This window comes from Macaca mulatta, chromosome 3 (genome assembly GCF_049350105.2).
Source record: "Macaca mulatta isolate MMU2019108-1 chromosome 3, T2T-MMU8v2.0, whole genome shotgun sequence".
In the NCBI taxonomy this organism is placed as follows: Eukaryota; Metazoa; Chordata; class Mammalia; order Primates; family Cercopithecidae; genus Macaca; species Macaca mulatta.
The window spans coordinates 157,717,423-157,741,888 of record NC_133408.1 but is presented as its reverse complement, the minus strand read 5'-3'; the positions used below and the strand labels follow the sequence as shown (position 1 = coordinate 157,741,888).

The window sequence follows — 24,466 nt, the reverse complement described above, 5'->3', positions numbered from 1 at the left end:
CTGTACCATTTATGATTTCACTTATCTAAATGACTTCCTACCAATAATTACATTTAACTATTTTTTTCTGCAAGAGATCATTTGGATGGCATGAACCTGGCATTTCGATGTATAATGAATTAGATTCATTTCCAAAAACTAATATTCGTCAATAGTACTCTAAATGGTAACCTAATGAATACCCTATTCTATGTATAGTCATAAAATAGGGGGAAGGAATGTAATCTTTTGTGGATTATGTACATTTAATCTCATTTGATCTATACCCTAGCCTTATAAAAAGGAGTTAGTAATAGACAGAACATGGAATTGATCTCAAATATGTCTGACCCCAAACCTGTACTCTTTGAATTAGATCACATAGCAAAGATGAATATTATTATTTGGCCCAATTTGATACTCATTATTCTTAATATTTTTCCAGAATATACCAAAACTAAGTTTATCAAATTAGTAACTACCTCTCAGCCATATAGGAAAGTAAGGTATTTGAAATCTGTCAGTTGAGTTATGTAACAATTTGAAATTTAAATTTCATATACTTTTTTTAAATTTTAGATTCAGGGGATACATGTGCATGTTTATTACATGCATATATTGTGTAAAGGTGGAGATTGGGTTTCTAGTGTACTCATCACTCATAGAGTGAAAATTACCCAATAGGTAATTTTTCAACCCTGAGCCACCTCTTATACTCCCCCCATTGTAGTCCCAAGTGTCTATTATTTCCATTTTTGTGTCCATGTGTACCCGTTCAGCTCCCACTGATAAGTGAGAACATGTGATAGTTGATTTTCTGTTTCCAAGTTAGTTCACTTAGGATAATGGGCTCTAGCTCCATCCACGTTGTTGCAAAGGATATGATTTAATTCTTTTTTATGGCTTCATAGTATTCCATTATATATATAATTTTATGTATTATATATTATATATTTATCTATTATATATATCATAGGATGTGTGTATATATACACATAAACACATTATATATATACACTATACACGCTATATATACAATATGTATACAATAAATGTTATTGTGTATATATACAAAAATGTTATATATGCGTGTGTGTGTGTGTGTGTGTGTGTATGAATGAAACATTTTCTTTATCAAATCAACCACTCATGGACACTTAGGTTGGTTCTATGACTTTGCTACTGTGGATAGTGCAATGATAAGTGTACATGTGCAGGTGTCTTGTTTATAGTTTCATATGCTTTATTTTTTACTGTAGTAAATGAAAAATATGGCCCCATCAAATCAGAAAATTGAATCTTGCTTGAGGACAATAATTAAAATTCTTCTTATATCATCAAAGTCCAGGGCTTTCTTCAAATGTAAACTTCTGTTTTTTAAAAAAGTGTGTCCTTGCCATTTTTACATACCATCCCTTATCCCCATAATTACATATCACCCTTAAAATATGGCAAGACTCTCAGAAAAAACATGGACATTCTTAGTAGCCTCTGTAAAATAATTTATTTTTAGATGTAATAATTAACAGCAATACATCTATAATATTAAAATTTACAAATCGTTGTTAGAACTAAACAATTCATAGGTAACCAATAAGGGAGGAAAGGAATTCGAAAGCAACCAAGAAAAACAGCTATAAGAACATGGAGATATACTTCATATTCAATAAAGTGGAAAAATTATTCAAAAAAACATGATAAATATAAAGGATGAGTATGTTATACATGTGCACATATTAAATGTTTGAAATCACAAATTATGATTTATTTTCTCGACTCAACAGTTACCATAGAATCATAAGAAGGAAGAGAATCTTGATTTTTCCATTAGAGTATACCATGTTAGATCTGGCAGATGACCTTTCACTTTTTATAGTGCTCAAAAAAAATGGTACACTTCCCTTTGCCTTTTGGAGACATCACTGACTTTGGTATTCAGGGTAGTAAAATCATGATATACAAATTCTTCCCCATTAAAACTCAATTATCCTATTTACTTGATTTTTGGTCCCTTTCTTCATTTTCCTTATTTAGATATTAATCTCTACTAAACAACCATTACTCTATTTAAAAAATTTAAGTCTAAAGCTTGAATAATCACAGCTCTATTAATATTGGATATTAGGACCTCCCCTCAATTTTTACTCCTATGTCATATCAAAAATATTAGTATCTTCTTTGAGGGAAATGGGAAAATTATATGAGTTTTAAAAGGGGTTTATATTTCTTTCTTAAATTAGTATTCAGAATGCCCCATAATTCTGTACTCATATATGCATTTCTCCTGTACAATTTTAAAATCTGTTTTTTAAGATTAATTTTTTTAATGAGTCTTCTTAGAATATCTTGCTTTGGAGTTTAGGAGTTAAATCCTTTCATTAAATGTTTAAAAAGAATATATATTCTGAAGTCTTGGGATAGAACGTTCTATAAATGGCAATTAGGTCAAGATGGATGAGAATATTGTTCATGTCTTCTAAATCCCTACCGATTTAAGGCTACAGTTTTTAAAGACTGATAGGGAGGGACTCGATGCCAGAATCCTGAGGGATAAAGTAAGGTAAAAAAGTGTGTAGAAAGACAGTATAGATCAGTGCTCCTCAAACTTTAATGTGCATATGATTCACCTGGGGAATTTATTAAAATTCATATTCTGCATTTTATATCAGAGATATAAAAAGAATCCTGTTTGGGCATAGAAGTTGTTTTCACATGCCTCTGAGGTACTTGCTCCTATACTAGCACAATGGCAGGCATTGCTGGTTGTCCATCCCATCCCCATTCTTCTCTTTTTCCTAACAGCAATCCTTTTTTTATTTGGAATGGGAAAATGTCACTATAAAAGGAAAAAAGTCCCTCACCTTCCTAGCCTCCCTTGTAGTTAGGGTGACCATATGGCGAAGATCTGGCCAATGGCATTCAAGCAGTGTATTTTGCCAGTATAGTCTGCTGGTTATAGTTGGAAAAGCATTTATTTCTCCCATGTGATAATCTCACTTTCCTATTTCATCCTTCTTTATTCTCTCTAATTAGATGGAAAATATGAGTCACAAGATGTCACAGACAAATTATTAGAACAAAAGGATGGCAAACAGAAAATAGTGGCCTGGGTACTGGGTCACTTCTTTGAGTAGCTGCCCCATTCTGAACTGCCTTCCTTTTCACTTTTCTATTCTTTTTTCTTGAGATAAATGAACTTCTGCCTGTTAAAGCCACTGGCAGTCAGAGTTTCCAGTGGTTATAGCCAAATACGATTCTAACTGATGTACTCACCAATGATAATCATAACTTCCTTTCATATGACACTTTATGGTTTCTAAAGTACTTTCCATACATTGTCTCATTTAATCTTCACAACAACCCAGGGAGAAGTCTGGGCATTTGTCTAATCTTTTACAGGTTAAAAATTTGAACGTTTATGAGCTTAAATTATTTGTACATTTAAGTGACACAGCCAAGATTAAAATCCAGTCTCCTGTTTGAAGAGTAAGCCCACATTCCATCTCTAAGAGTCCCCTACCTTCCATATATCATGTAACCCGAGAAGCAGAAATGATAAAAGGCGAGCAAGGAATAGTCGAAAACCTAGATAAAACAGTATTCACACATGAAGGCATCAGAACTTGAGTCACCAGTGAAATGGATCCATTAAGAAGCTATCCTGGACCTTAATCTAGGAGTGCAGATGCCCTTCTCTCCAGCCAAGAGACCTCATTTAAAGACTCCTCTATCCTCACCCCAGAAAAATCCATAGAGGTTTGCAGAAATATTCCTTAGTGGGTTTTCAATTCACAGCCTTATGCATGAAGAAAGGTATTGGCTGATGCATGAAATACCACTACCAGTAGGCTTTGCTTGTTTAATGAAACAAACCCATCAGGAGCCCGAAGATAATTCACCATATTGGTGGAGTGATGGCAACAAAGGCTAACTGTCTAACACCCCGTAACAGTGGCAGGGCTGAAAATGCTAGAGGCCCATTAAGAGGGTTTGCTGACAGCCAGCTGTACTTGAAGACTTTCTGCAAAATGTGAGCTGGCGAAATTTCAGCAATGCCCCCAGAATCAGAAACCCTGAGACAGAGTCCTAAGGATAGAAAATTCTTATTTGCAGAAGAAGGACCTAGAAAGTCTTTGTGTCCTGAAGAAGTTTGTGACCAGGAAATTTCATCAATATAAATGTGTTTTGAAGAAGGGACAGACATTACTGTCCAAGGGGTAAGCTTTTAGATATCACTGATTACTTCATACTGCTATCAGAGTCAAAGAAAAACCCAACTAGACTCATGCTTTTCCTGTAAAGCCATTGACTCAAGAAGACTGATATATGACTCCCACAAAGAACTTGAAATTAGCTCCCTACAGAATCTTTTATTTCCTAGAATAGATTCTGAGTTTGCTAGAGTATCTAATGCACTCAACTTATTAGGTGAGTGCAAAAGTAATTGCAGTTTTTGCATTGTTGGAATTTGCCGTTTGATATTGGAATACATTCTGAAATGTCATTGTTATACATCATTTTAATGAGCTTTTCTTGCTTTATGTTTGTTTGCTAATGACTTATTACTTGTTGTTTATTTTATGTGTATTTTAGACTATGGAAATGATGTTAGACAAAAAGCAAATCGAGTGATATTCGAATTCAAAATGGGTTATAATGCAGCGGAGATAATTCGCAACATCAACAATGCATTTGGCCAGGAACTGCTAACAAACATGCAGTGCAGTGATGGTTCAAGAAATTTTGCAAAGGAGACGAGAGCCTTGAAGATGAGGAGCACAGTGGCTGGCCATTGGAAGTTGACTGCAACCAGCTGAGAGCAATCATCTAGCAATCCTCTTACAACTAGCTAAGAAGTTGCCGAATAACCCAATGTCAGCCATTCTTTGGTCATTCTGCATTTGAAGCAAATTAGAAAAGTGAAAAAGCTCAATAAGTGGGTGCCTCATGAGCTGAGTGGAAGTAAAAACAAATTGTCGTTTCGAAGTGTCCTCTTATTCTATGCAGCAACAACGAACCATTTTTCAATTGGATTGTGATGTGCAACGAAAAGTGGATTTTGTATGGCAACTGGCGATGACCAGCTCAGTGGCTGAGCTGAGAGCAACCACTTTAGGAAGCTCCAAAGCACTTCCTAAAGCCAAACTTGCACCAAAAAAAGGTCATGGTCACTGGTGGTCTGCTGCCATTCTGATCCACTACAGCTTTCTGAATCCTGGTTAAACCATTACATCTGAAAACTATGCTCAGCAAATTGATGAGATGAACTGAAAACTGCAACTCCTGCAGCCGGCATTGGTCAACAGAAAGGGCTTAATTCTCCACGACATTGCCTGACTAAATGTCACACAACCAATGCTTCAAAAGTTGAACGATACCACTGCGCTCCAGCCTGGGCGACAGAGCGAGACTCCGTCTCAAAAAAAAAAAAAAAAAAAAAGTTGAACGAATTGGGCTACGAAGTTTTGCCTCACTGCCGTACTCACCTGCCCTCTTGCCAGTCGACTACCACTTCTTCAAACATCTGGAGAACTTGCAGGGAAATGTTTCCACAAACAACAGGAGGCAGAAAATACTTTCCAAGAGTTTGTCAAATCCTGAAGCAAGGATTTTTACACTACAGTAATAAACTTATTTCTCATTGGTAAAAATGTGTTGATTGTAATGGTTCCTATTTTGATTAATAAAGACGTGTTTGAGCCTAGTTATAATGATTTAAAATTCATGGTCCAAAACTGCAATTACTTTTGCACCAACCTAAGAAAAAGGGATATTCTAACAAGCTTACTACTAAGCAAGTAGATTGCTTTGCTGTCGTATTCATACTATTTAATTTCTTAATTCATCCTATTGTAATTTTGATAATTGCTTTGCTTTGTATTTTGCTATTGCTCAAAGAAAAATAGATATGGCAAATGGCATTATTTAGAAAGTTATGTTATTATAAACTAGTAACAAAATGGGAAAATTGTAAAGGTAAAATGGTGAGATTTTCTTTGAGGAGAAAGGCTGTCTACCTTCCTCTTATTAGGGTGTCTCTTTGAAAACATAATAGGCCCAATAGGAGACATGACCTTTTGATTTTACAATGCAAGGTATGGACCTTCTGGCCTTTGGAGGAATAATCACATTCCTCCAAAATGAACTCTTAAGAGGTGTACAGGAGACTATCACGAGGTGCATCTATGTGTCTCCTGAGAAATTAAGAGAAGATTCAATTGTTCTTTCTTCTACCTTATTGTATAAATTTGTTTGGAATTCTGTCCAGACTTGTGGACACCTTTGTGCTATCTTTTTATGCACGTAGAACTGTAATTATTACTAGTAGAGTTTCCCCTTTCTCTTTAAATGTCTCATTTGAGCCTACTTATTTAACCTACCCCAATACAGCCATTAGGGATTTATTTTACAAAAGATCAAATAAATCTGAGATTCTAGCCCTTGTTTAGAATCAGTATGCATATTTTCTTAATTGTGAAACTTGTACCCTAAACAAATTTCAGAATTCTTAATCAGCATTATGTGTGAGACAAGCAAAAACAAAAACAAAAAAACTGCCAATGTATGTATTTCAAGACATCCACAGAATTCTGTTATTAAATAGCATTGATGTGGCAGTCAGCCAGAATGTTTAAGCTGTCCAAAATTACTGCCTCCTCTGTGTTTAGGGAGTCTGCTCTTGGTCTTACAAGTCCAAAAGCAGAATATCACAAATTCACATAGAAGTGATCAGGATCTAGAGTGCCATGCAGATTCACAGGGCATTTGTTTATAAAATTTGTGCTAGAAGATTACTTGTGAACTAGGGACAAACCCTTAATTATGAATAGGGAAACCCAGAAGATAAAGCTGCATTCAAAGTCTGCTTGATGGAAACAGAAATATCAAAAGATAGCCTTACAGGGAAAAAGTTAAGGTGTTACCACAAATGTATACATGAAATGGCCAATAATTTTATATTTCAAATAACTAGAATTGTACAGAGTTTAATTTTACAGCTTTAGGGCAAGGATAAACTCATTTTTATTTTTGCAGTAAAAGGTATAAATATTGAAAATTATGTAGGTTTCAAACTTAACTATGATACACATTCTCAAATTAATGAATTTTACTGAGATTTTTATATCAAACTTACTGATATTTAATGCAAAATAATAAATATTAAGATTCTTGGTTGTACATTATAAAATGCATCACAGAGCAATTTATTGACACAAAGGAACCATTTTGGCTCATGTAATTGAAAAGTCTAGGAGTCACATCTTCAGGCATTGCTGGATCCAGGTGCTGAAATGATGTCATCAGGCCCAAAATGTCTCTTTATTGCTTGATTCTGCTTTCCTGAGTTGGTACCACCTAGGAGACCCTCTCTACTTGCTCCATGGCTGCTCCAGGCTCATACATACTTAGTATTAAGATTTTCTCCTCCTCTTTAATATAAAGGAAATTCAGCTAGATGATCTTTACCTTTAGTTCAAAATTCTGTAATATATAAATAACTCTAAATAACTGGTAACAGTTAATGAAACATCTCCTGATTCAGTAAAGATAATGGTTATTTACAATTGAATATTTCATATTAAAAAGTTCATTAAAGGTTTATTCTTATAGTTATTTCAAATTTGCCCTTTGCATTTTTAGTAATTCTTTATGAGTGATACAAGCAAAACTACAACCTAGCACAAGTTGAAGTATCACAAATTTCAAGTCAATTGCTACCATATTACAGAGATTTTAATATAATTTAGATACTAATATTAGTGTGTAGTGAAAAGTGTTTGCTAAGGGGAAACTTGGCCCATTAATTGTCAATCAAGAGTCAAGATTTAGAAACCTCCTTTTTTACAAGAAACAAGTAAAAACTGGGATGGGAGAATAACATTAGCAATTGCAAACCTCAGTTCATTCCATTAAAATGTTGATTGCCTTGGGAATAGATTCTGTTACAGGAGGAAAAAAGTGTAAATTCAAACACTTAAGGAATAAACTACTATAAAGTACAATGTGCTTTATCAATTAATTAAATTTGAATTTCACGGAATGAAATATAAGTCAACAAATATGACAGTTTATGTTTGTTTATTATGGAAGAATCATTAATAATTTGATAATTAAATGGCCCTGAATGGTTAGACATGTTCTCCGTATTTAAATAAATAGTATGAAAATATTAAAGTAATTTCAACTTGATAGAGACCACTTATTTTTAGTTTAGGTAGAGTTCCAACCTAATGGTAATAAGATTCCAGATCCTAAAGATGTCATGTGAATATTGCTCTGAAAAACCAAAATTAAAGCTTTCTTAAAGATGCTATGTAGGGCTGAGAGGTTTTTCACTTGTACCATTAACAGTCTTTAAGTTCAGCAAGTTCTGCCTCTAGAGAGCACCAGAACAGCTACTTATGATTTATTTCATGACTCTGAAACTATTACTCCCTCCAAGGGCTGTACAAAGCCAATACAATGTGCACTTGGATACCTAATCCCTCATGGCTACTGCACAATGCTTAGGTTGTTTATATTTGGAAGTCAGAAAAACATGTTGCTTGCAAGGCATTAAGATGCATGAGGTCACTTAAAGCTATTGATTGTATTTTCATTATCTGTTGGCACTTAGGGAAGGCATTTCCAGATAATTGTCTTCAGTATGGCTGGTCATTAGTTCTCTAATCTGTAATTTAGACACTGCTGTCAAACTAAAACATACAGTCCTTTGTTAAGCTCTATTTTTTATCACTTGCCCTAAGCTATGAGCAAAATGCCTACAGTGGCAATAACACGTTTATTAAATTGCTATATCAACCCATTCACCACTCAGTCCAGCCTAGTGTTGCTATTAAACTTTCTCTAGATGTCTATCCTATGGGCTCTCATATCACCCAATACATATCTTCACCATGTCAGTATTTACCTGCTAGGGAGATGGCCTTACCCTACACTTGAAAATTTCTTAAAGCCTGTCTTAAAGACTAGTATCTTGTAAGTCTTTGGTTACATCTAAGTTCCCAGCACTTAGCAGTGTCTGGCATTTGGTAACTCTCATTGTTTTTTGAACAGATTGTTGCAAAGTTAGTTGTTTTTCTTCCTTGGCACCAACCTTAAAGGTTAGAATCACCATTCCAAAATTTCCTTTCCATAAATTTATATACGTCTTTTGAAACTCTGTACTGCCAGCCTTTATCATACCTGAAAATGTGTCAGCTCAGTTTAATTACTGCAATTACCTCCTAACAATTTGCCTCCAGTTTCTCTTTCAGGTTACCAATACTGTTCAATGCATCCAAATTCATGTTCCTTTAACACACCTTACATTTTTAATCCCCTAAAAGCAACTTGCTGCTCTAAGAATAAAGTATTAACTTTGCACTAGTATTGAAGGCCATCTTTTCCCTTCTCACTAATTTTCAATGAAAAATTTATTTAGATAGTGAGTTGGGGGTCCCCAAGATCATACTGAGGTTCAATGATACACTTGGAATCACAGGACTCAGAAAAGCTGCTATGCTTCCAGTTACAGTTTATTACAGTGAAAGGATATAGATTAAATGGAAAAGGTGTGCAGGGTGAAAATCAGGAGAAACCAGGCACAAACTTTAAGATGTCCTCTCCCAGTGGAGCTGCACAGACAGCACCTAATTCAGCAACGGTGTTTACCAACACATGCAAAGTATTGCTAATGAGCTCTCTTGAGCCTTGGTGTTCAGGGTTTTTATCGGGGTTCAGTCACATAAATATTCAGCTCCCTCATAACTGACCTTAGCTACTGAATCTCCAGTTTCCCAGAGCTTAAACTGTAACAGTAAGGCCCATGGTCTCAGGCGTACAAAAGCACTTGTAACAGGTAAGATATCCCAAGGACTCAAGAGGTTTTCTTCCAGGAACTGGTGAAACACAGGTCCGTCCTTTGCAATATAAAGGATTTGAGCCTTTACTGTACAGAGAGGTCAGTCTACTCCTTATTAGTCAACCACATCTTACTTCTTCCTGCCTTCCTGTCTGCCAATCTGAAGTTTTCGTAACCATCTATGGAAATCCTTACTATCCTTAGACTCCAGCACAAGTCATCCATTTCCATGAAGATTCTCCTCCAACCTCTCCCATATTGCTATGCATAGAGGCAAATGCACCTTTGCCATGCATGGGAAACTTTTATATATTGCCTTCAAACACCACTTTACCGGGCATGTCATCTCTGTTATTGTTGTCATGCAGTAAATACTCAGGAAATGAAGGATTACTAATGAGTTAAGGTTTATTCTTCTTTCTTTAATGTAGAATTTCATTTTGACCTAAAATTATCCTTCCTGTCTTCATAGAATATTTGGTTTTAACATACAAAATTAGATATGCAAGCTTCTTACCCATTCATTTCAGATCTCCGGCATATTCTTATTTCTCATTTATCTTTTCACACTAAAGAAATCGTAACCTTTTTATAATTTAATCACTTTGACTTTGGTTGCTCTTTTCTGTACTTTCTCTGCCTCATGTTACTTTTAAAAATTTGATCAAATTTTTAATTTTAAAAAATGTCATAAAACATCACATTACTTTGCACAAGGGAAACATACTTTCATTTCCAATACATTTCTAAGTCTGTCCAGAATTTTCATAGTTTTTTTTTTTCATCAAAATTATCAGGGAATGCTATCAATTACTTCTTAGTACTTTTCCTAGGCCACAGTAAATAATTTGGAGTCCCTCATTCAATATCAGGATAATGGTTAGCTATCATTAATATTGACAAATTAGTATGTTCTAAGGAGTGCTAACGCTTATCTTAATCTTGACAGTACAAGGAGGCAGGTACTCATTTTCATAGCAACTAAGACACGGGAAGATTAATATGCTAAACTCTACAAAATAATCTGACTCCAGAGTGTGTGCCTTTCACTGCCATGCTACACTGGACTAGCTCAAGACCCTAATTAACAATTTCCTTTTAAAAACCATACCTCCTATTAGTGTGAATTGAAGTGTCTCTGTAATTGGCAGAAGCACAATTACAATAAAGTTTATCCAAGTCAGATTGAGACAGCTACTTTTTAAAATAAAATTTTAAATTTTAAAATACAAAAATTTAACTTTTAACTATCATTGTGATCACTTTCAGGGCATTTGTTTTAAAATGTTAAATAAGCCATAGTGCAGCATGTTCTGGCAACTTGTATCAGTTAATGAGTTTTCTAGAGTACGATTTATTATAACCATCTTGATATGAGATGAAACATAAGATAGCTTGTGCATATTTTCATATATCAAACAGAAACACATTAGTTTCCTGCCTGTTCCCCACCCCAACACACACTAATTTTTAATACAAGACACAATGTATTGTGTCCCCCTGGAGATGTCTCCCACCCACCCTGACTCCTGGATTCTTTTTAGCATATTTCAAATGTAATAACAATTTGGTACCATAGTAATTATATGGCATTTGTAAAGCCAGTATATCCAGGGGTGGGGGGGGGAACTACGTAAAAGCAAAATATTTACATTATAGTTGAACATTATCCTAAAGAGAAGAAAGCATATCATATATGGTTGAAAGGACATTGATGGGAATTTGATACTAGTTGTAGCAATGCTTGATCTGTGCCACTTCCGACAAGTAATACTCTGTAAAATAAAAGGACTTTGGCTGGGCACAGTGGCTCATGTCTGTAATTCCAGCCCTTTGGGAGGCCAAGGCGGACAGATCATGAGGTTAGATCGAGACCATCCTGGCCAACATGGTGAAACCCCGTCTCTATTAAAATACAAAAAAATTAGCCGGGTGTGGTGGTGCGAGCCTGTAGTCCCAGCTACTTGGGAGGCTAAGGCAGGGGAATCGCTTGAACCCAGGAGACAGAGGTTGCAGTGAGCCAAGATCACGCCACTGCACTCCAGCCTGGCAACAGAGCAAGACTTGTCTCAAAAATGAATAAATAAATAAAAATTAAAGGACTTTAAAAAAAAAGAAACACTAAAAAAAAGAAGGAAATAAAAAGGCATAACAAAACCTAATACAAAAATTGAGTTTTAAAAAAAAACTTAATGCCAAAACCAACAAGAGGTCTGAAAGATACCTGGCAGAACAATTCTCAGCTCCTTCATTCCACAAATGACGCCAGTAGGCAGCAGATGGATACTGCTAACTAATGAAAGAAATTCTCCTGGTGAAGTCTTATTTCGCCTTTATCCTTAGAATTATGCAACCTACAGACTTAGCCATCTTAAAAGAAAAAAATATAGATGGGGAAAATAATTGATTTGAATTATATTCATTTAAACAAGACTATTTCTAGTTGTTTTGAATGAATCCAGAACCCATAAATTATATCGCAGAACACTGAAAGAATCTGATGAAATAACACATGACCTTGGACAGTAAATCTGAGTCAAGATGATTTGGTTGAGATAGATAGATAGGTAGAAGCTTCACAAGGTGAAGAATATTGTTCCCTGGCTTATCCACAGCTTTAAGCGCACTGCCTGGCATGTATTAATGGCTTAATAAATGTCCCTGACAAAATTCCAAAATCTAATTTTTTGAAGCTTGTGGACAGGTAGAAAAGCAAGCAATGGCCACTAGGAGGCAGCATCGATTTACGAAGACTAAGCACGTCTCAGTTTCTCACTATACAGAGGAATGAAGATCACATCAAAGCATCTGACCAAATCTCACATCAATAATCCCTATAAACAGGATGAAGCATAAGTACTAGATATCTCACAATTAAATGAATTTGTCGCTAGTTTAATGGGAGCACTATGCTATTTAATGGGTATCAATCTAAATGGAGATAGCTTTACCTTGTCATTTTTTTCAGTATTACATGTAGACAGAAAGCAATTTTTATCAAATTTGCCCATGACTTAAAACTGAGATTCACAGCCCAAGTTTTTTTAAACCCAAAATAAGTAAAATTCAATTTAATAAAATTAAATCTATATGAGGTAATGACTATACAAGTACAGAATGGAGAGGTTCCGCTTTACACGTGAAAGACCTTTGAGTTTACACTTTCAAACTCCTTGAGTCAAGAGTATATGCTGACATAGAAACAAATTTTATTGTACATTTGTTAAAATAGTGTAAACTTATACATACTTCCCACACAACCTGTATTCTTCATCTGTTCTCTTGTAGAGATATGGTAGTCAGTGGGACAGACATTTAAAAAGCTAACCTGACAAGACCTGTATTTGTAACTTTTATACATTGGGCCTTTGACTACCTGGAATAGTATTAAATAGCTGTTTACTGTTAGGTCCTCAAAATCATACCAAATGTTTAAAATGCAGCCTAATGTTACTTTTTACAACCCAAGAAGATAGATGTCATTATCCTTATCTGGAATAAGATCCTGTGTTTGAATTCAATTCTGTGGGGTTAGAGACTCATGCTAGCACGTAAGTGCTAGGTCTTTTAATAATTCCACCATGCTTTCCTTCACTGTTTAGCGACTATTCCTTTTTCCTCCATTACACAGCTGCTGAACCACAACGAGTAGAGCCCAAGAAAATTTTTAAAGCACCTTAGGTAATTATAATGAAAATGACCCACAATGCAGGTTTGGGAACTGTGTTAGATCATCTGGATATTTCTCATCAGGCTTCTGATAGATGCTTGATAGCAGATGTTGAGACTATACTTTCTGATAACAGGCAGTAGTATAAAGAGCTGAAAGACCTAGTTGAATTTGAGCAGTTACTTACTAGTGCTACCTCTTATAAGGCACTTGACCCTGCTGAGCCTCAATTTTCCCATATATAAAATGATCATTGTAAGCACTCAGCATCAGGCTTGGCACATGATATGCACTCAATAAATGCTACCTACTAATTTTAAAGATGAAGGCCCAGAATATACTATATTGTCAGTTAAGAGTTGCTTTACAACCCTGGCTACTAAACTGTCTGGTTCACATGCCATTATAAAGGGACTTTACTTTCTCATTCACATGATGAATCTTAGGTTACACGGCTGAGGAAAATGCTGACATCGTTATTCTGTATTTGCATTAAATAACGTTCAAAAGTTGTTTTTATCATACTTGTATCTCACATTATTAGCTTAAAAATTAGGAAGGATGTTAAACAGGATGTTTAAGCAAATATTAGTAAAACTTTCTCTCTTGTTCTTCTGGGATCAAGATTTGTAATATTTAAGCCAAAACTGTCAGCATGTGAGGCCAAGTTACCAAAGTGCTTTGACCTAAAAGCAATGTTATTTTAAACTATTATTTTAGATAGTATCTTGTCAGTCAAAAAAAAAAAAGTCCTTTTTGCAGTTAATTGCCCTTTCCAAATAACTTTAATGAAAATATCTTGCCAAGAAACATCTCTGATTCATTAAGCTGGGTTCAGATTGTGCCCGAGTCACAAAGCACAAAGGTAATTACAGGTTGAAATTGATTTGAGCCTCTTTATAAATAAAAACTGGTTATAGAATAAATGTCTCATTAAATATATCTTGACACTGTACATTAATTATGTTACTACTCATGGTTGTGGCTCCCTTACAATTCTCATGCAAAAATAAATCCAATTTTAATCAGTCATAAGCATAAAAAGTTGACCATGTGCTTGTATCCAGGAATAAAGAATTACATAGATCATCTGGCATATTATCATTCACAAGCTCCATAACTATTCATAAAAACAATAATTCACATTTTGGGAATGCTTTTTCCAACATCAATCAGGAAAATAAAGCTTTATAAGGTGTTTCAGATAGCCAAGAATACATCACATTAGAAACTCATTATCATGAGGGACAGGACTGGTTTTTATTTACTTGTTTATGTGTAATTTCTGTTGATATGCCAAGGATTTTGAGAAAAGATCTGACTCTGGACTTCATTTGTACCATTAGAATGCATTTTTCTTAGCAATTGAATGATGTGTATTCTTATTTAATTTTTGGAATTACTTTACCAATTAAAAATGCCATATACTATTTCATTCAGTCCCTAAATTTGCCGGTTTGCCTTACCCACTTTCCATCATTTTATTAATAAATTGATTATAAAACATTATACTATAAAAGCCAAACATTTATGAATAGCCAATACTAGCTAACTTCTCTAATCCTCCCAGAGACAGCCCTTAACATCAACCAAATAATTCTAGGGAATAGTGCTTCTCCCCTTACAAGGCTGATTTGAGTGAAGATATTTTCCTCCCCCAAAAAGCTATTATGTTTAAAACGTATGGAGTTTAAACTGTTTTAAAATATGAATGAAACCCACCTCTAAACTCTCTATAAGGATCTATTCCAGAATTTATACAAATTGTTCATTTTTTATTGAACTTGTATTGTTTAAACCAAGGGACAGCAACTATGCCTTCAAGCTCAATCCAGCCCCCACCTCCATTTTTATAGATGAAGTTTTACTGGAAGACAGCCACTATTCATTTATGTATTATCTATCGTCATTTGTATGCCACAATAACCGAGGTGAGTAGCTATAACAGAGACCATATGGCCTTCAAAGCCTAGAAGACTTACCATCTGGATCTTCATAGAAAAAGTTTGCCAACGACTATTTTTAAGCACTTTCATAAAAACAAAACAAAGAAACTATTTAAATTTGTTTCAAGTACAAGGATGTAAATATTTTTCTATTTTCTTCTCATCACAAAGATACACACTTTGGCCTATACATGAGTTGATCAGAAATTTTGTGGACTAGCCTGGATATCTAAACACTACTTACAGCATTGTTTCTATCAATTATTTAAAAAACTAAGTTGACGTCTTCTGAAATCAGGTTTATGGATAATGAATCATGTAAAATTGCTGACAATAATAGCTAGCACTACTTCAATACAAACTTCGAGTTTATTTACTCACATTTATAAACGTTAATATTAGAAATTCTCCAATTCTTAAAAATTAAAAATTGAAGACTACACAGAATCAATTTTTTTCAGATAATATACTGTCTGTGAAATTCAACATTAATGTGTTCATATTACTTTCATACCTAATCAATTGGGCATCAAGAGACTTTACCAATCATCTCTGTCAATTCTACCATTGCTAGTCATTCTTAATATTCAAGTTGGAATTTTGGGCCAATCTATTAAAACCTTGTCAGCATTTTTGCTTTTCACAAGCAAACACATTTTTACCTACCCACACCTCAAAATGCTAGGGAGCAACTTTTAGAAGCACTAGCAAAACACTACCAGTGGAATTGGATAAATGCCGATGATTCAGATAACTCCAGGAAAGATTTGCCCTCCTGTGATTTTCCTAAATATCAGGGAAAGAAAACACACATATCCTGTACTACTAATGTTATTTGAATGCCTGATTTATATAGCACACTAATTTCTCTTTTCCACTAGTTTCCATAAATACTAAAGTATCAAAAAGTACTACTTTTTGCTAAAAGTTTTCAAAATGACCATTATATTTTCACACTATTTAATTAAAAAAAAGAAACCGAGCTACCAAACTTATATTTAGGCAAAAAAAAAAAAGTTTTTTCAATAAAATGTAGAAATATTTTAACTTACACATTACAATGAATCAACAAGGAGTCAAAATCCAGTTACGCATTCATAAAAATTCCATATATCATCCTCAGAATAATCAGTTTCTGTACAAAGATTTACAGATGTCCAAGTATGTAGTTTTTCCTCAGTGTGCTACAGAATTTAAAGGCTCTGCTCGAATATTCCCCAAATCAAGCGCAGAATCTGTTTCTTCATCAATTTCTCCAATGACTGCACTAAAAAAGTCAGAGTTAAAACAATCACATTTCTGAAATAAATTTACATGTGTTTCAAAAATCTTATTAATCAAATCAAAGCACTGAGTACCATTATTCCAAAACATAAAACTGAGAAAGCATAGTAAAAAGAACTAATTGAGGTAAAAAAGCAAACATTGGCATGAGTCAGTGAACTGCATATTTAAATCACAAAACTCAAGAAATAATTTGAAGGCACATTACAGGAACCAATATTAAAGGACACATTGTACATAGTGATTATATCATGAATCTTTAAAGGAAACAAACACACAGGGACAGATACGGTAAAAAACTCTCAAACTTGCAAATCGTATTATTTCAATTCAATTCTAGGACTGTATTAAAAATAAATTTCGCAAAATCCCTCCTAAAATAATTAGTAAATAAAAGTATCAATTATTTGAGTAACTTTGATGAATTAAATCAATGATACAGATAACAGCTATTAGATTGTTTTCCTAAGTTTTCAGTTAAATCCAAAGCCATTTCTTCATATACAAAAGTAATAGTAGGACCAAGTACTTTGGTATCTAACAAATCATTTTTTATGTGATTGGCTCAGGTTAAGGCTAGAAAATTTTTTCTTGTTCAACACTAACATAATATCTGTAACTTTAAATTCATTAATACCATGCTAGATAACCAACCCATAGCCCTCTAACTGGAAATATTCAATGTTATCACTCAGACCACAAGATGACTATGAAATATTATTTTTAAAAAGTATTTGTTGGGTTTACATTTGTTTGGTTTTATTAAGAGTAAAATTTATTATTTTTTTTCTTTTTTTGAGATAGAGTTCTGCTGGTCGCACAGGTTGGAGTGCAGTGGCACGATCTTGACTCACTCGAAAACCTCCGCTTTCCAGGTTCAAGCGATTCTCATGCTTCAGTCTCCCGAGCAGCTGGGATTACAGGCGCCCGCCACCACACCCACCTAATTTTTGTGTTTTTAGTAGAGACAGGGTTTCACCATGTTGGCTAGGCAGGTCTCCAACTCCTGACCTCCGGTAATTCGCCAGCCTCGGCCTCCCAAAGTGCTGGGACTACAGGTGTGCGTCACCGTGCCCGGCCAAATTCTCAAGACGAATACTAGTAATAAGCGATTTGCCCAATTTTGCTTCAAAATATATAAAGTCTTAAGTCCTCTAATAAATGAAAAATATCAAACTCTGGTAGAATAAATTAAGTTTTCTCAAAATAAACTAAAGACCCCAATTCCACTCTTAAATATTTAGTATCATTTAAAATCCCTATGGTAAGCAGTGAAATGCTGATAAATGTTTAAAAAACAGCTCTCTGGAAAAAAAGCGGTAGCCTGATTTGCAGCATTTACTAATATCCCTTGTGCAAACACTCCTACCACAGCCAATTTCAAGCTACTAACAAGACATTAACTACCTTGTAAAATTCCTTAAAATATAACAATCTGCTTTCATAAGCCAGTACAAGCTGGCTCTAGCATACCATTTTTTTCACTGAAGCTCAAGAAAAAAAATTGTTTTAAGGAGAAACCTTAAAATCAATTATTATGCACAGCTCCCATATAAACAGTGTTGTTCTGATCCAGAGACCTGGGCCCTATCTGCTCTGCCTCTCTCTCATTACTTATAGCTCACCTTGTAACTCCATCTAAAAGTCATCTCTATAAAATATTTTATAAACTCTTGATTTTTGATTACAGATCAAATTACTTATTCATCTAAAGGTGATGCTAACATAAACAACTTAAATGAGTAAATTATTCCTGCACTTTTTATTTTAAGTTATTCCAGGGGACAGTTAGTCCCTTAGAATGTGTTAATGTATCTAGCTTAATGTATCTTAGCTTAAAATTGCTAATGCATCTTTTGCTTCTTTCCAACTATATTTTGATTCAGTGTAGTACTCTCTAGAAAATTGATTTGGCATTCTTCTAGCCTCTATAACTATTCTAACACTGGCCACATGTAACTATTAAAATTAATTACAATTAAATAAAATTTAAAATTCAGTTCCTCTGTCACATCAGCCACTTTTCTTTTTTTTTTTCAAGATGGAGTTTCACTCTTTTTGCCCAGGCTGGAGTGCAAAGGCACAACCTCGGCTCACTCCAACATCCATCTACCAGGTTCAAGAAATTCTCCTGCCTCAGCCTCCCAAGTAGCTGGGATTACAGGCATCCATCACCACATCAGGCTAATTTTTGTATTTTTAGGAGAGATGGGGTTTCACTATGCTGGCTAGGCTGGTCTTGAACTCCTGGGCTCAGGTGATCCACCCACCTTGGCCTCTCAAAGTGCTAGGATTATAGGCGTGAGCCATGGCACTGGAACCACACCAGCCACTTTTCTTTTTTTTTTTTTTTTGAGACGGTGTTTTGCTCTTGCTGCCCAGGCTGGAGTGCAGGGCTGTGATCTTGGCTCACTGCAACCTCCACCTCTCAGGCAAATTCTCTTGACTCAGCCTCCCAAGTAGCTGGGATTACAGGCTTGCGCCACCATGCCTGGCTAATTTTTTACATTTTTAGTAAAGACGTGGTTTCACCATGTTGGCCAAGCTGGTCTTGAACTCCTGACCTCAAGTGATCCACCCACCTCCGCCTCCCAAAGTGCTGGGATTACATGCGTGAACCACTGTGCCCGGCATTTTTTTTTTTTTTTTTTGAGAAGGTATCTCAATCTGTCACCCAGGCTGGAGTGCAGTGGCATGATCTCGGTTCACTGCAACCTCCACCTCCTGGGTTCAAGTGATTCTCCCACCTCAGCCTCCCGAGAAGCTGGAACTACACGCGCACGCCACCAAGCCTGGCTAATTTTTGTATTTTTAGTAGAGACAGGGTTTTGCCATGTTGGCGAGGCTGGTCTTGAACTCCTGACCTGATCCACTTGCCTCAGACTCCCAAAGTGCTAAGATTACAGGCACCACGCCTGGCCAATTACTCTTAAACTTTTATATCTGTCTGTCCCAAGTAAACTGAGGCCACAGGGACATCGTAAGTGTGTCAATGATACTAAAAAATTAAAAGAAAATGAATAACAAGTAAGTACTTATTTACAAATACATCTATGTTATTGAGCATGAATTAGTATTGTTCAAATGAGAGATTTCAAAACCATTTTTCAAACTTTGGCCTTGGACTCTAGAAATATGTTCCTCTAAAATTCTGGGTATTTCTAAGAACATTTGAAGAAGCCTCTCTAATGAAGTATTTAATATAAGGCAGGGCCCTTTCTGGACTCTAACCAGGCTACTTAACTAGTAGAAAAATGGGAAAATCTCAGGTAAGTTTAATTTGTAGAGAGAAAGCTTTGGTTGAAACATAAAGTGTTGACATAAAATGTATAGCTATGCCTTACTTTATGCAAATATAAGAAACGCTGTATTTACAAAAGAAATGAATGCAAGATTCTATTAATTACATATGGACAATACAATAGGGTACTTTGGGTAAAACCTCTTCTCCATAAAGTAAGGCAGTATCGGCCGGGCGCGGTGGCTCACGCCTGTAATCCCAGCATTTTGGGAGGCCGAGGCGGGCGGATCACAAGGTCAGGAGATCGAGACCATGGTGAAACCCCGTCTCTACTAAAAAAATACAAAAAATGAGCCGGGCGCGGTGGCGGGCGCCTGTAGTTTCAGCTACTTGGGAGGCTGAGGCAGGAGAATGGCGTGAACCCAGGAGGCGGAGCTTGCAGTGAGCCAGGATCGCGCCACTGCACTCCAGCTTGGGCGACAGAGCGAGACTCCGTCTAAAAAAAAAAAAAAAAAAAAAAAAAAAAAAAGTAAGGCAGTATCATTTATAATTTTAACAGATATATTTTACTTACACGTTGTCACCTCTTACAATGTATAATCCTAGTACCACTTGCTCTACCCCCTGTGAAGAGCTGAATACTCGCTCATGGCTTTCATCCAAAATCAAATTAATGGTCTGGTCAAAACCTTTCAGTGTTCCCTGTAAAGAAAATATTCAGGAGAAAAAGAGAAATATTCTGGTTTACCTGAAAGTGTAAATTCAGCCTCACAATCATTTCAGTTGCTAAGTATTCCAATACAAGTAACAATACAATGTCAAATAAAATACCTTTTTTATAACCAACAGTATTCGAGGGTACACAATTTACCTCTTGGTTGTTTGGCTGGGGTGGGGGTCCTGCACCACACATCTCACTCATATGCAGAGTTGACGGCAGTTAGAAACGACAACTATGTACTAATTTGAGTATCTCCAAAAAGTAACTAGCATAAAAGCTTACGAAGACCAGCAGCTAAAGGTATAAACTAAAACAAAGGAGATTTAAGGGAAACTGATGGGCAAATATACATAAATAAGGAAGAACCATACATACCAACTACAGCAATGTAATGTATCACTATATGCTACATACCAGCACTAAGCAGTGTGCTAAACACATCGTACACATTGTCTCAACTCATCTCTACCCTTTAATACTATAATTAGCCCCATTTCAAAGAAGAAACTGAGGCACAGAGTGGTGTGTCTTATGGGCACATGGGTAGTAAGTGGCAGAGCCAGGAGATGAACCACAAAAGACTAGCTCCTGAGTCAGACCACTAAACCGTAACATTCTATACTATCATGCACAAGTAAATATAATTTGCCATTTTTCAGAGATTCAAATCAGTCCCATAAATATTTTAAAAATTTAGTAGTTACATATAACACCTAACGAGTACTTACTAGTTACCGGTGCTCCGTCTGTCTCACATGTATTGTTTAATGTGTATCAAATGGATGTATTATTGAACTCTCCCAGTAAGGTAGATACAAATGTGACTATACTAATTAGAACCAGAACTTGAAGGAAATAATCAGGGAGAGTTTTATGAAAGTTTAGAATTGAATAAAAGAAGGCATGGGTCTAGCATAACAGAGTAACTCAGATGGTATTCAAGTTTCTGAAGAATTATCAACTAACATTGGTTTTGATGGTTAAATCTCTCAAGCTCTTAAACTGTTTTATCCTCTGAAAGTCAAAATATATAAAATGAGAATTAAATAAAAAGAAATCTATAACTTGGAAGAGAAACAAAATATGGAGTATTTATTGAACTAGTTAGCAAATGGTTATTATTATAAACACCCATTCATAACTTATTGGCTTCATTTTGCCCATTAACTATCCCATCAAATAAATTATGTGTCAAAGAAATACAGAACTATTGAACTTTAGAACTTAAGATGCTCTTTTTATATCGCTTTCCTTCTTCTTTAAAATTAAAAATAATTTCCCAGTTTATTATCTATCCTGTTAACAAAAATAAGAAAATTTAAACGTAAGGTTTTCACTAAATAAAAAATAATGCAAACATCTATTAATAGCAATAGGCTTCTTGAAGTGTTGAGGTTAAAATATGTCAAACTGTCCACATTTGAAAAAATACAATGTGAGGTGCCTAAGAAAACATGATTGCTTCCTTAAGAAAGAAGCCAGGCAACTGGCCTTGGCTTTGATGTCAAAGCAAATTTAAATCCCAGTTTGGTTCTGTCACCTGCTACCCTGTGACTCTGAGAAAGTGAGTCACCTTCTCTGAACTTGTTTCCTAATCTAGAATACAGGGGTACTTATTCTTCACAAGGTTGTATGTACATTAATTAATGTAACACATATGCACCTGGCACACGATATAAATTTAGTAAATGGCAAAGCTAGAACTTTGACTAACAATAGTCACTAAGAACAAACGAAAGCAAAACTGCAGAATGGAAAAATAAGTGATCAAATTATTTAAAGAAACTAGGTAGGGTTAGAAAAGTTTAGTAGCCTTAAAATTCTTTTGAAAGCATTTGGAGTAGGAATTTTAAGTGAAGAAATAATCAAGTACCCAAAAATCTTGAGATGAATTCCTCAGATCAAATTCCAAATACAAGTATCACCATAGGAACGTTTTATCTTTGTTATATGACATAAATTAGCAAGGGAGAAACAACTTCAAGGAACAAGCCAATTTTACGTAAATATGTGTATATAGAGAGAGTCAATCATCATAATGTGTCCTACAGAAGACATGTCACACAACCTAAAAACAAAGAATGTTAAGATTGTATACAAGCCTTAAATGTTGATATGTAGATATTAATAGTATCTAAATCATTAAAAAGTTACTAAGCATATGCAAAATTTCAAAAAATTCTGATTCATGTGGTGCCGAATGAGGAAGGAAATAAAAATGGAAGAAGAAAAGTAAGTTTAATGAAGGTCTGCAGACTAGGAGCTCTCTGAGGGCAGAATCTATAACTCTAGCTCCTAGAAGCCTTGTAGGTAACACGCCACGTTTATGAGTGAGGAAAACGTGGATTGACAGCAAAGTGATAAAGAGCTGAATTATAATAAAACTGCACTACAGGTGTAATGTGCTGTCTAGGCATTAGAGATCAGAGGTTTCACATAAAACTTGCAACCAATAAACCTACAGGAAAGCAGAGAATGAAAATTCCGAAGACTTACCACAATCATCCTCCCATCAGATGTAATAACGGCAACAGTTCCTGATAACTGAATAAAGGAAAGTGTTTCTTAGGGAATGCAAATTGAAAACAGACTCTGGCAAGGTAATGATTTAAATTATTAGAACAAATATGACAATTAGGTAAAAGTGTTCAACACAGCCACTAAGTTCACTACATAAAAACGTTGAAAGATTTTGGGACGCCAAGGCAGGAGGATCACTTGAGGTGAGACTAGCTTGGGAAACACAGTGAGACCCCCCCCATCTCTACTACCCTGGCCTGGTGACCTATAGTCCCAGCTACTCAGGAGACAGAGGCAGAGGCAGGAGGATAGCTTGAGCTCAGGAGTTCAAGGTTGCATTGAGCCATGATCAAGCCACTGCACTCCAGCCTGGGCAACACAGTGAGACCCTCGACTCAAAAAAAGAAAGAAAAAAAATTTTTTAAAAGCTTGTTTTAGTTTTGTGATAATTACATGACTAAAAAAAGGAAAAAATAGAAAAGAAAACCTCTTTCTGTATGTGATCGGTGTATCCTATCTCAAAATATCCTGGATTTTTGACACTTTTCTACTAGGAATGCTGCCAATCTATTATTTCGGACAGGATATTTCGTTTCTTGGGCCTGTTTATATCTAAAATGAAAACTGGATGAGTACTAAATTCATCGATGTTGGACGATTTTCAAGCATGTTAAAAAACTGTCTTCCGGGGCAGGCTTCTGTAATTCAAAAGTAAATAAACTATATAATCAGTGTCACAAGGTACTAACAATGCCTGTAACATTAAAAGCATTCGGTATTTAATTTTTGTCACCCAGTTTGTACCTGAACTTAACATAGTGTTTTTGTTCTGAGACTTTAAAACGGTAACACTTGTAAAGTCTATTTTAAGACTTCCCGTGGGGTTGTTACTTGCTCCTCACTATAATCCATTACAACAGCAAGCATTTTTTTCATTCCACCACCAGGTAGGGTCTTCAAGTGGTAAAGGGACAGAAACAGTCTGTGAACCATCGTTAAACTTTCTGCTATCCTCGAACTAATGAGCATATTATGTGAATAAAACAAGTACACAGATTTGCAAAACTGTTGTCGCAGCCAGGACGACTGTTCATCTTATTTACAAACTTGAACACTTATGCCCTAGGGAAATAGTAAGGAAGAATCAAGAGCGTAATTTTTTTTAAGACAGAAAAGTTCGGAAAAATCACACTGGGTTTTTATTTGGCTTTTGTAGACAAAATGGAAAGGACCCCTGGGCCCGCAGCAGCTGGCAGGCTCT

General features: G+C 35.4%; 1 protein-coding gene across 3 annotated transcripts in view; it reads right to left on the bottom strand.

The window, feature by feature from the left end:
- Positions 1-1,464: 1,464 nt before the first annotated feature.
- LSM8 (LSM8 homolog, U6 small nuclear RNA associated) overlaps positions 1,465-24,466 on the bottom strand; it is a 33,113-nt gene continuing 10,111 nt past the window's right edge. For 2 of the 3 annotated variants that reach the window (XM_077995061.1, XM_077995062.1), the window contains exons 2-4: positions 23,182-23,229; positions 20,539-20,666; positions 1,465-16,706 (exon numbers count right to left, since the gene is read on the bottom strand). In XM_077995061.1, coding sequence (XP_077851187.1) covers positions 16,616-16,706; positions 20,539-20,666; positions 23,182-23,229 — 267 coding nt within the window. In that variant the 3' untranslated portion in view covers positions 1,465-16,615. 3 annotated transcript variants of the gene reach the window in all.